Raw genomic sequence first — 11,813 nt, forward strand, 5'->3', positions numbered from 1 at the left:
CACAAGTTCGGGTTGTCCCCGCCCCGGTGTCGCCGTGCCGGGTGGCGGGTGGCACCCGGGCGACAATTTGTGTCCCTGTCCCCCCTCCTCACCGGGCGCGGTCCCCTCGGGAATTCTCCGGGATGAGTTTTCCCGGGATCCGCCCTCCCTGCGCCAGGTGAGGGGCTCGTCCCGGGACGCGGAATTCCCGGGACGCGGGAGGCGAGCGGCACTTACGGAGGGCTGGCGGCTGTCCCCAATGTCCCCAGTGTCCCCTGGGGTGGCCCAGGTGGCCCCGATGTCCCCTCGGAGTGGCCTCGGGGTGGCCCCGCTGTCCGCTGGGGGTGGCCTTGGTGGCCCCTGGGGGTGGCCCCGCTGGCCCTGGTGGCACCTGGGGGTGGCCCCGCTGTCCCCTGGGGGTGGCCCCGCTGTCCCCTGGGGGTGGCCCCGCTGTCGCCGCTGTCGCCGCGCCGAGCGCGCGCTGGCGGCGCTTCCTGCTGTGACTGACACGGGTGCGCAGAGGGACCGGCCCCGGGACCCGGAACCGGCACCGGGACCCAGAACCGGCACCCGGGACCCAGAACCCGACAGCGCCACTGGCATCGGCACCGACACCAGAACTGGCATCGACACCCAGAACCGGCACCGAGACTCGCACCAGAACCGGCTCCGGGACCCAGAACCGGCATCGACACTGGCACCGCAACTGGTACCAGAACCGGCCCCGGCACCCGACAGCACCACTGGCATCGGCACTGGCACCAGAACCGGCACCGCGACCCAGATCTGACATCGGGACAGGCATCCAGCACCCGACACCGGGACCCGGGAGCCAGAACCGGCACCCAGGATACGCGGCACCGGCACTGGGACCCAGAACCGGCACCACAAGCGGCACTGGGACACAGGACCTGGCACCCGACAGCGGCGCCAGAACCGGCACCGGGACCGGGACACGCGGCAGCGACACCAGGACCCAGAACCGGCACCGGGACAAGCACTCAGTGCCCGGCAGCGGCACCAGGACTAGAACCGGGATCGGGACCCGGCACCCAGAATCAGAACCGGCGCCAGGACCCGGCACCGGCACTGGGACCAGCACCCAGCACCCCACAGAGGTTCTGGACTGGAACCGGCACCGGGACCCAGCACCCAACACTGGGAACCAGAACCAGAACCGGGACCCAACAATGGCACTGGGACCAGCACCGGGACCAGGACCCAGAACCGGCACTGACACCGGGTCCCAAACACCGGCACCAGCACCCAACACTGGTATTGGGACCAGAACCAGGACCCAGCACCCAACACCAGGATTGGGACCAGAACCAGGACCTAGAACAGGGACCCAGCACCCAACGACAACACCGGAACCAGCACCAGGACTGGGACCCAGAACCGGTATCAGGACCAAAACCGGGACCTAGAACCAGGACCAGAACTGAGACCAGAACCAAGACCCAGAACCCAACACCAACCCCAGAACCAGCACCGGGACTGGGACCCAGCACCCAACACCAGGATTGGGACCAGAACCGGGACCCAGCACCCAACACTGGTATCGGGACCAGAACCGGGACTAAGAGCTGGGATCCAGCATCCAACACCAGAACCAGCACCAGGACAGGGACCCAGAACCAGGACCCAGAACCCAACTCCAGAGCCAGCACCCAGAACCGGCAAAATTCCTACAGGAATTTTGGGAATGGGGAGACCTGAGACTAACCCGTGGGAATGGGATGCAGGAATCCTACGGGAATTTGGGGAATGGGATGCAGGAAATCCTACAGGAATTTTGGGAATGGGGAGACCTGAGACTCACGTGTGGGAATCCTACGGGAATTTTGGGAACGGGGGTACCTGGGACTCACCCCGGAGCTCATCCCGGCCTCCAAAGCCTCATTCCCGCATCCAAACTGGAGCCATCCAGTGGGATCCGGGCTCCATCCAGGAAAAACCAAATCCCGGGAGCAGGGAGCCGATCCCGGGCTGAGTCACCATTCCCGGGAGGCGCAGCCCGGCAGGGAGGCTCCGGCTCTGATCCCCGATCCATGCAGGAATTCCAGTGACTCATGGGATCGTCGCTGCGTTTCCCAGGGAACAGCCGGGAACAGCCCCCACAGCTCCCCCCGCCCCCCAAAACCAGTGAATTCCCACTGGGAAAACTGGGAATGGGGACGGGAGATTCCCTAAGGGATCATCCATAGGGATCCGACCGCCCTGAGAGCCCGGAATGGTTTGGGATGGGATCCGTGGAGCTTAAATCCCATCCCACATCCCATTCCAATCCCGCTGTCCCAGGAGCTCCAACCTTTCCTTGGACACTGCCAGGGATTTTCTGGGAATTCCAGCCCAGTCGGGAATTCCTTCCCAAATTCCATTTCCCCTCCATTCCCAGCTCTCCCAGCCTGGCATTGGATCCATCCCCATCCCGATTCCTCTCCGGGAAGGAATTTTGGGATCCGGGGACTTCACTGGGAATTCAGGACTCCAGGAAGGGTCTCCCTTCCCTTTTCCATCCCCAAATTCCATAAAAATCCCTCGGGATGGATCCCGAGTGTCCTGGATCCCAGAATCCTGGAATGGTTTGGGATGGGATTCTGTGGATCTTGAATCCCATTCCTTTCCTCCTTTTTTCCCCCCTTTTCTCCTTTCCCCTCCCCCTTTATTTCTTTCCTCCCTTTTTCCTTTTTTTCCCTTTTATCCCCTTCTCCCCCTCTTTTTTCCCCCTTTCCCCATTTTCCCTCCCTTTGTTCCCCCACTTTCTCTCCTTTTTTCTAATTTTTCCCAGCTCTCCCAGCCCCCTCCGGTACCACCAAAAAAAAAAAATTCCAGAATTCCCAAGTCAGTCAGAGCCGAGCTCCCAAAATTCCCGTTCCGAGAAAATCCCCAAGGCGGCCAAAAACATTCCCAGGATCTCCCAGTCGAGTTCCTGTCCATCCAAATCCCCTCGTGCCTGGGGTTATTCCCCACTCCTGGGGGTTATTCCGCATTTTCCAGAGTGGGAAAACATCGGAGTGGGTGGGGCTGGGAGCAAGGCTGGGCAGAGACCCAAATCCCAAATTCCCTGTATCCCATTTTTTTTCCTATATCCCATTGCTTCCCAAAACACATTTTCCCTGCATCCCATTGCTTCCCACATCCCAAATTCCCTGTATCCCATTTTCCCAGCATCCCACTGCTTCCCAAATCCCAAATTCCCTGTATCCCATTGCTTCCCACATCCCAAATTCCGTGCATACCCTTTTACCCTAATCCCATCTTCCCCGCATCCCATTTTTTTCCCGCATCCCAACCTCTCTAATCCCATCTTCCCTCTATCCCATCCTTTCCCAAATCCCATCTTCCCGGCATCACATTTTCTTCCCAGATCCCCTCTGCCCTGTATTCCATGGCTTCCCATATCCCACCTCCCCTGCATCCCATTTTCCCACACTTCCCGTTTTCCCTGCATCCCATCTGTTCCAGCTCCCTGTTTTTCCATGCATCCCAAATTCCCTGCATCCCCTTTCCCCTGCATCCCATTTTCCTGTGCTCCCCATCTCCCCTTTCATCCCATTTCCCTGTATCCCATCTCCTCTGCTTCCCATTTTCCCATCTTCCCCTGTATCCCATCTCCTCCAGCTCCCTGTTTTTCCCTGTATCCCATTTTCCCTGCTTCTCACCTCTTCTGCTTCCCGTTTTCCCTGCATCCCATCTTCCCCTGTTTCCCACCTTCCACTGCATCCCAGTTTCTCTGTATCCCATCTCCTCCAGCTCCCCACTTTTCTGTGCATCCCATTTTCTCTGCTTCCCGTTTTCCCTGTTTCCCACTTCTCCTTTCATCCCATTTTCCCTTCTTCCCATCTCCTTGTGCTCCCTGTTTTCCCACGCTTCCCAACTCCATCTGCCTCCCATTTCTTCCGCATCCCATTTTTCCGTGTTTCCCATCTTCCCTGTATCCCGTTTTCTCACCCTTCCCGCTTCCCTCTGCTTCCCCTGTATCCCATCTCCTCCTCTCCCCGTTTTTCCCTGCTTCCCATTTCCACCTGTATCCCATTTTCCTTGTATCCCATTTTCCTTGTATCCCATTTTCCCTGATTCCCAGTTCCACCTGCATCCCATCTCCTTGTATGCCGTCTCGTATCCCATTTTCCCTGTATCCCATCTCCTCTGCTTCCCATTTTATCAGTTTCCCATCTTCCCCTGCATTCCAGCTCCACCTGCATCCCATTTTCCCTTCATCCCAGTTTCCCACCTCCCCCGTATCCCATCTCCTCCAGCTCCCCGTTTTTCCATGCATCCTGTTTTCGCTTTTCCCTCCTTCCCAACTCCCCCTGCATCCCATTTCCACCTGTATCCAATTTTCCCTGTATCCCATTTTCCGGTCTTTCCCATCTCTCCCTGCTTCCTATTTCCACCTGTATCCCATTTTCCTTTTCCCAACTCCACCTGCATCCCACCTCTCTTGTATCCCATTTTCCCACACTTCCCATTTTCCCCTACATCCCATCTCCTCCAGTTCCCTGTTTTTCCCTGCATCCAATTTCTCCCGCTTCTCATCTGCCTTGCTTCCCATTTTCCCTGTTTCCCACCTTCCCCTGCATCCCAGTTTCCTGGGCTCCCCATTTCCTCTTTCATCCCATTTCTCTTGTATCCCATTTCTCCCTGTATCCCATCTCCTCTTCTCCCAGTTTTTCCCTGCATCCCATTTCCATCTGTACCTCATTTTCCCTGTATCCCATTTCCACTTGTATCCCGTTTCCCACACTTCCCATTTCCACCTGCATTCCATTGTCCCCGTATTCCAACAGCTCTGATTCCCATTTTCCCTCTTTCCTACCTCCCCCTGTATCCCGTTTTTCCCTACTTCCCATTTCCACCTGTATCCCATTTTCCCTGATTCCCATTTTCCCAGTTTCCCACCTCCCCCTGCATCCCATTTTCCTGGGCTCCCCATTTCCTCTTTTATCCCTTTTTCCCTGCGTCCCATTTCTCTTGTATCCCATTTTCCCACACTTCCCATTTCCACCTGCATTCCATTGTCCCCATATTCCAACAGCTCTGATTCCCATTTTCCCTGTTTCCCACCTCCCCACTTTTCCATGTTTCCCATTTTCCCTCTTTCCCACCTCCCCCTGCATCCCATTTTCCCTGTATCCCATCTCCTCCAGCTCCCCGTTTTCCCCTCCATCCCATTTTCCCTGTATCCCATTTTCCCTGTATCCCATCTCCTCCAGCTCCCCGTTTTTCCCCTCCATCCCATTTTCCCTGCTTCCCTTCTTTCCCCTGAGCAGCCTCTTCCCGGGAATCCAACCTCTTCCCAGGATTCCGACCTTTTCCCGGGAATCCGCCCCCGGCAATCCCACGCGCTGGGAATGACTCAGGATCAGGGAGAACAGGGAAAGAGCTCCGTGTTCCCGATGTTCCCGAGCCGGGAATGGATTCAGGCCCGACCATCTGGGAAGGAACAGCCTCGGGAAGCAGGTCCTGGAATTCCAGGATGTTCCCAGGAAACTCAGGGATCCTCAATCCTGCTTTTTTTTTTTTTTTTTTTTTTTTTTTGGCTGTTGGGAATATCATTCCTGATCCATAAAATCTCTGGAATTCCGGCTGGCTGATCCCAGCCTCGTCATTCCCAGCCCTGCAGCCAATCCCAGGAATTCCATAGGATCCCATCATTCCCAGATATCCCTCATTCCCATATTCCCATCATTCCCAGATATTCCTCATTCCCATCATTCCCATAATTCCCCTATTCCCACCATTCCCACATATCCAACGTCAATCCCTTAATCCCCAAATCCCCTTTTTTTTAATCCCAAAATCCCTGTCCCACTTTTTCCTCGGGAACCTTTCCCGCTTGGAATCATCCCCAATCAAACAACTCCCTGCATTCATATCGATATTCCCACTTTTCCATCCTCAATCCCCAGCTGGAAAAGGTTGGATCACACCTGGATGACCCTGGAGACCCCCCCCAAGGCTGGGATCAGGATCCCACCGGGATAAAAACCGGGAAAATTCAGATCCCAGGAAACTTCCATGGAATCCACAGCCCTGGGAATCGTTTCTATTTTCCCGGGATGTAACAACTCCACCCTTCCGAATATCCCGGATTTCTGGGATGCTCCGTGGCCTCCTGGAATCCCGGAATTCCAGCATTTCCATCCCTCTGGAGCCATCCCAGCCCCATCCAAGGCTCCTTCCTGGTGCTTCCCACCCTCCCTGGGAAGTGGGAGCTGGAATTTTCCCGTCGGATCCTGGGATTTTCCCGTCACATTCCAGGATTTTCCCGTCGGATCCCGGGATTTTCCTGTCACATCCCAGGATTTTGCGGGAAGGGATTTTTTGGGCCGTTTTCGGCCCCAGCTCCGGAGTTTTCCGAGGTTTCCCGGGGGCTCTCGGGAGCCTCGGCCTCTTCCTGTTCCCCTTTTTTTCCTGCTGCTTCCTCAAGCGGCCTCTCCGTGATCCCAACGTGCCCGGGATCCTTCCTGGGATCCCTTCTGGGATCCATCCCTCTCCTTCACAGGATCCCTTCTGGGATCATTCCCGGAATCCATCCCTATCCATTCCAGGATTCTTCCCAGGATTCTTCCTGATCCTTCCCTGAGATCCTTCCCGGGATCCTTCCTGGGATCCATTCCCTGTCCTTCCCGGGATCTTTCCAGGGATCCTTCCCAGGATTCATCCCTTCTTTCTTGGGAATCCATCTCCATCCTTCCTGGGATCCATCCCTGGATCCATCCCTGTCCTGATCAGGATCCTTCCCGTGATCCTTCCCAGGATCCATCCCCCTCCTTCCTGGGATTCTTTATGGGATCCATCCCTGCTCTTCCCAGGATCCCTCCTGGGATCCTTCCTGGATTATTCCTGGGATCCTTCCTGGATCCTTCCCAGGATTCTTCCTGGGATCCATCCCCCTCCTTTCCAGGATCCATCCTGAGTGTTTCCCAGGATCAATCCCTTTTCTTCCCAGGATCCATCTCTGTCCTTGCTAGGATCTTTTCTGGGATTCATCCTTGGATCCATCCCTGTCCTGGTCAGGATCCTTCCCTGGATCCTTCCTGGATCCTTCCCAGGATTCTTCCTGGGATCCATCCCCTGTTCTTTCCAGAATCTTTCCTGGGATCCTTCCAGGATCCATCCCTGTCCTTCCTGGGATCCATTCCCTGTCCTTCCCAGGATCCATCCCTGTCTTTTCTGGAATCTTTCCTGGGATCCTTCCCGGGATCCATCCCCCTCCTTTCCAGGATCCTTCCTGAGTTTTTTCCGGGATCAATCCCTGTTCTTCCCAGGATCCATCCCCGACCTCCCAGGATCCTTCTTGGGATCCTTCCCTGGATCCATCCCTGACCTCCCAGGATCCTTCCTGGGATCCATCCCGAGGGAAAACACAGCCAAACCAGCGGGATTTTTCCATGGGAAAAATCTCCTTTTATCCCTGTGCGATTTTCCTGCCGGTTATCCCAAGTTTTACCCACCCGGAAAATTCCCAGATTTCCAACTTCATCCACCAGGAAAAAAGCCAAAGGATTCCGACACTGCATTCCCAGCCCTTGGAAAAGCTCGAGGATATCCTGGAGGCCGGGATTCGCATCCTGCTCCCGGGATTTCTCACCTGCAGCACCTCCGAGATTCCCGAATCCTTCCCAATTCCCGGTCAGACATTCCCGACCACTTCCAACACCCCCAGGACTTTCCCAGTCCCTGTCCGAGGGTCAGACATTCCCGGGATATCCCAATCCCAGCGATCCAGCAGCGGGATCATCCTCACAGATCCCAAAGGAATTCCTGGATGCACCAAAACCCAACAGGATCCACAACATTCCCAATTCCCTCTTCCCTAATCCGGGAACTGCCCCAGCGTCGGGAAAACCTTGATTCCAGCAGATCCCAGGGAATTCCCGATCCTCGGCTCTCACAATCCCAAATTCCCGAGCTTCCCTCCACCATCCCCTCCGGAGCTCATCCCGGTTTTCCCACCTGGCCGGAATGTTGGGAAGGGGATCCTGCTCCCATTCCCGAAGCTCTTCCCGAGGTTTTTTTTTTCCCGAGGCTGGGAAGCTGCTCTCACCTTCCCGCTGGATCCCGGCGGGATCGGATCCCCGCGGGTGCCGCAATCACTTCCAGAAAACTCTTCCCGGGGAAGCCGGGATGGAAAAAAAAAAAAAAAATTGGGAAGCAGGAAAAACTCCGGGATCCCCCTCACCTGCGCGGGGGGGGGGGTGGGGAAATCCCGCCAGCGTCCCGCAGATTTTTTTTTTTTTTTTTTTTTTGAATCAGCCGGGAATTCGATCGCGGATCCCAAGGAATCCTTCCCGCTCTTCTCCAGGTGAGGGGGAATCCCGGGAAAAGCGGGAGCGGCTCCCGGAGCGCGGAAGGAGCCGGGGCAGGAAGGGGGAAGGAGCGGGAGGCGGTCCCGGGATGCGCCGCCACTCCCCCCGGGAAGCGGCGGCACCTTCCCCATCCCGGGATGCCCGGGATGGATCCACCTTTGGAATTCCGCCCGCGGGACGAGCGCCCCCGATGCCGATCCCAGAACGGGAATGCTGGGAATGCCAGGAGGAAAAGCGGGAAGAGGAGCGGAGCAGTGGGGAGCTCCTCATCCCAAAGTTTTGGGGTGGCTGCGATCCCGCTGGGAATTCCAAGTGGGAATGGGAAAATGAAGGGGAGGGGATGAGAGCTTCCCGAAATTCCAGGTGGGAATTCCTGTGGATCTGCAGCCCCTGTTGGGGTTTTCCCAGTCCATTCTCGGAATCCCCGAGATCCTAGGAATTCTGCCCCGAGGATCCTTCACCGAGAAGGAATTCCCATCCCAATCCCAGAATGGTTTTGGGAATGCCAGGAGGAAAAGCGGGAAGAGGAGCCGAGCACCGGGGAGCTCATCCCAAAGTTTTGGGGGTGGCTGCGATCCCGGGATGAGCTGGGAATTCCAAATGGGAATGGGAAAATGAGGAGGGGGGGTGAGAGCTTCCTGGAATTCCAGGTGGGAATTCCTGTGGATTTATAGCCTCTCATCCAGCCGGGATTTTCCCAGCACATTCCTGGCCCAGAGGATCCTTCCCTGCCTGGGATCCATCTGGGAATGGTGTCCAGGCTCATTCCCAGTCCCCATTTCCATTCCCATTTCCCCTTCCCTCGGCTCCTTCTCCTTCCCCGCTGCTCCCAAATTTTCCCCGCTCCAGGTGGGACAAGCGGGACACGATCCCTGAAAAACGGGAAGGAATTCCAAAGGAATGTGGGGCTCCCCCATTCCTCAAAACCCCCGGTAAATTCCCATTATTTGGAATTCCAGATCCTGACTAATCCATCCCGATTTCACTTTTTAGGGACGTCAAATTCTTTTCCCGAGCGGATGAGGCGCAGGAATCCCGGGATCTTGGGCAAATCCCTGAGCTGGGGGAGTCCGGGATGGCCTCCTTGGATCCCAAAAAAATTCCCATTCCCGGCACTTCCCGAGCTCCGGCAGCGCCTCTCCCACGCACGGAGCTGCGCAATTCCCACGCTCCGGCTCCAGCTGGATCCGCAGGGCCGGGAATTTCCTCGGGAATCCATGGATGGGAGAGGGGAGACGATCCCCCCCCCCAAAAAAACCCCAAAAAATCCCTCTGGGAATCTCCGCGGAGTTGGGATGGGAGCATCATCCCGCTCCCTCCTCATCCTCCTCCCGCTCCATCCATCCCCTCATCCCCATCCCGACCTCGCCCACACAAAGTTTGGGAGAAACCCTCGGGATAAAACGCAGCTCGCGCGCTCCCCATCCCAAAAAATCCAAGCCCGATCCCAAATCCCTGCCCCATTCCCGGCGCGGACTCACAGGAGAACTGGCTGAGGAGGCGGCTGAGCCATCCCATGCTCCTTCTTTTTTTTTCTTTTTTTTTTTTTTTCTTTTTTTTTTTTTTTTTTTTTCCCAAAGGCGATCCCGTCGCTCCGGGAACGGCTCCCGGGAAACCGCAGCTCCCTCCCACCCTTCCCTCCCCGCTTCCCAAATCTCCCTTTTTCCATTGGCACGGAGAGCTGGGAATCAAATCCCGAGGTGGGGGGGGGGGGGGGGAGGAGAAAGCCGCGCTTTGGAATTTCGGCTCCAGGGGGAAGACAAAAAAAAAAAAAAAAAATTTTGGGATTCACTTACTTTTTCCAAGGGAAAGGTTGGAGGAGGGAATGAGCTCCGGAGGATCCGGTCGGGATTTGGGAGTTGGAGCCGATTCCAGAGGGTTGGGATGGAGCTGGTCCCACTCCCGGGAATGCTGCGGGTGCCTGCTGCCATCTTCCGGCTGGAAAACCGGGAAAAAAAATTCTACGCATCCTCCCCCCTCCTCACTCGCAGCTTCCCGCAGCATTCCAAGGAATTCGGGGCTTCCCGGCCATGGGAAGCTCCGGAGAATTCCAGCAAAGCCGGGATTCCATGATTTCCCTGGATAATTCACTTGGGGTTGGGTTTTAAGGGGATGGAAAATTCCTTTTCCCAACGGAAATCCTGGAAAACAGCGGGAATAAGGATGGATGAGAGGGGTCAGGTCATGGGATCACCCCAGGGGGCTCTTCCCGACTTTCCTCATCTTTCAGGAGCAGTGGGATGGGGATTGGGAAAAAGATCGGGAGAGGGGGTGATCAGCCCCAAACATCCCGGATTTTCCCTTCTTTTCCCATCTCAGCATTCCTGGAAGGAATTCTTTGGATCGCTGGAGCAATCCCACTTCCAAAGGGAGCTGGAGAGGGGTCGGGAGATCCCAAAATCCATAAAAATTCCATAAATCATCGCCTGGAACATTCCCCCCCAAACCAGCCCCATCAGGGGCGAAATTCCCTGGAAAAGGAGCATTCCCTGGGATCTCCCTCCAGGAAGGGGAAAAGAGGAGAATTTGGGGAACCAGAGGTTGGGAAGGCCTGGAATTTTTTTCCATGTGGGGCCCTGGCAGCGCCCCCACCCCCCCATATCCCATTCCCGGCCTCCTGCGATTTCCATGGAAACTGCGGATACAAATTCCATGGCAACCCCATGGCAACAAATCCCGGAGGCGGGAGAGGCCCGGGAATGCTGAGACGGGAGAGAAATCTCTTCCCTGCTTTTCATGGAATCCATGGAATTCCCAGGAATCCTGCAGCTCGGGATGGGGGGAGAAGGAATTATCCCGGAGCTGGAAGAGGCTGGAAAAGCTCATCCCAGGAATGGGGAGTGGGATCCCTGTCCTGGGACACTGCCAGGGATTCCTCTGGGAATTCCAGCCCAGCCAGGAATTCCTTCCCAAGATCCCACCCCGAGCTCCCCTTTCCCACTGGAAGCCATTCCCTGGCTCCTGGCCCTCCAGCCCTTTCCCAAATCCCAGCTCTCCTGGAAATCTCTGGAAAAGGCTCCCAGCATTCCCTGCATCCTTCCCTCATCCAGCTGCACATTCCCAGCTCTGGCATTGGATCCATCCCCATCCCGACTCCTCTCCGGGAAGGAATTTCAGGATCCAGGGGCTTCCCTGGGAATTCGGGACTCCAGGAAGGGTCTCCCTTCCCTTTTCCATCCCCAAATTCCATAAAAATCCCTCGGGATGGATCCTGAGTGTCCTGGATCCCAGAATGGTTTGGGATGGGATCCATTGACCTTCAATCCCATCCCATTCCACGTGCAGGGAATTTTCCTCTCCTGGGCTGCTCCAACCTTTCCTTGGGCACTCTCAGAGATCCAGGGATTCTCTCTGGGAATTCCATCCCTGTCCCCTCATCCCAACCCCATCCTCAGCTCCCTCTGGCTGGATCGCAGTGGGAAGAAGCGGGAAGAGCTCTCCTCGTGCCATTTTTTCCCGGTGCTTCCCACGGAAACGCGCCGGGATTTGGAAAATCGAGAAGGGGGCGGTGCCGTG

At 56.3% G+C, this 11,813-nt stretch overlaps 1 protein-coding gene across 1 annotated transcript in view; it reads right to left on the bottom strand.

Moving 5' to 3' along the window:
• The window catches only part of PTK2B (protein tyrosine kinase 2 beta), a 39,284-nt gene extending 28,401 nt beyond the window's left edge, over positions 1-10,883 (bottom strand). The window contains 1 exon segment of the mRNA XM_088162658.1: positions 10,094-10,883. Coding sequence (XP_088018784.1) covers positions 10,094-10,301 — 208 coding nt within the window. The 5' untranslated portion in view covers positions 10,302-10,883.
• Between the last annotated feature and the right edge of the window lie 930 nt (positions 10,884-11,813).

Source organism: Sturnus vulgaris, chromosome 3 (assembly GCF_052056855.1).
Source record: "Sturnus vulgaris isolate bStuVul1 chromosome 3, bStuVul1.hap1, whole genome shotgun sequence".
NCBI lineage: Eukaryota > Metazoa > Chordata > Aves > Passeriformes > Sturnidae > Sturnus > Sturnus vulgaris.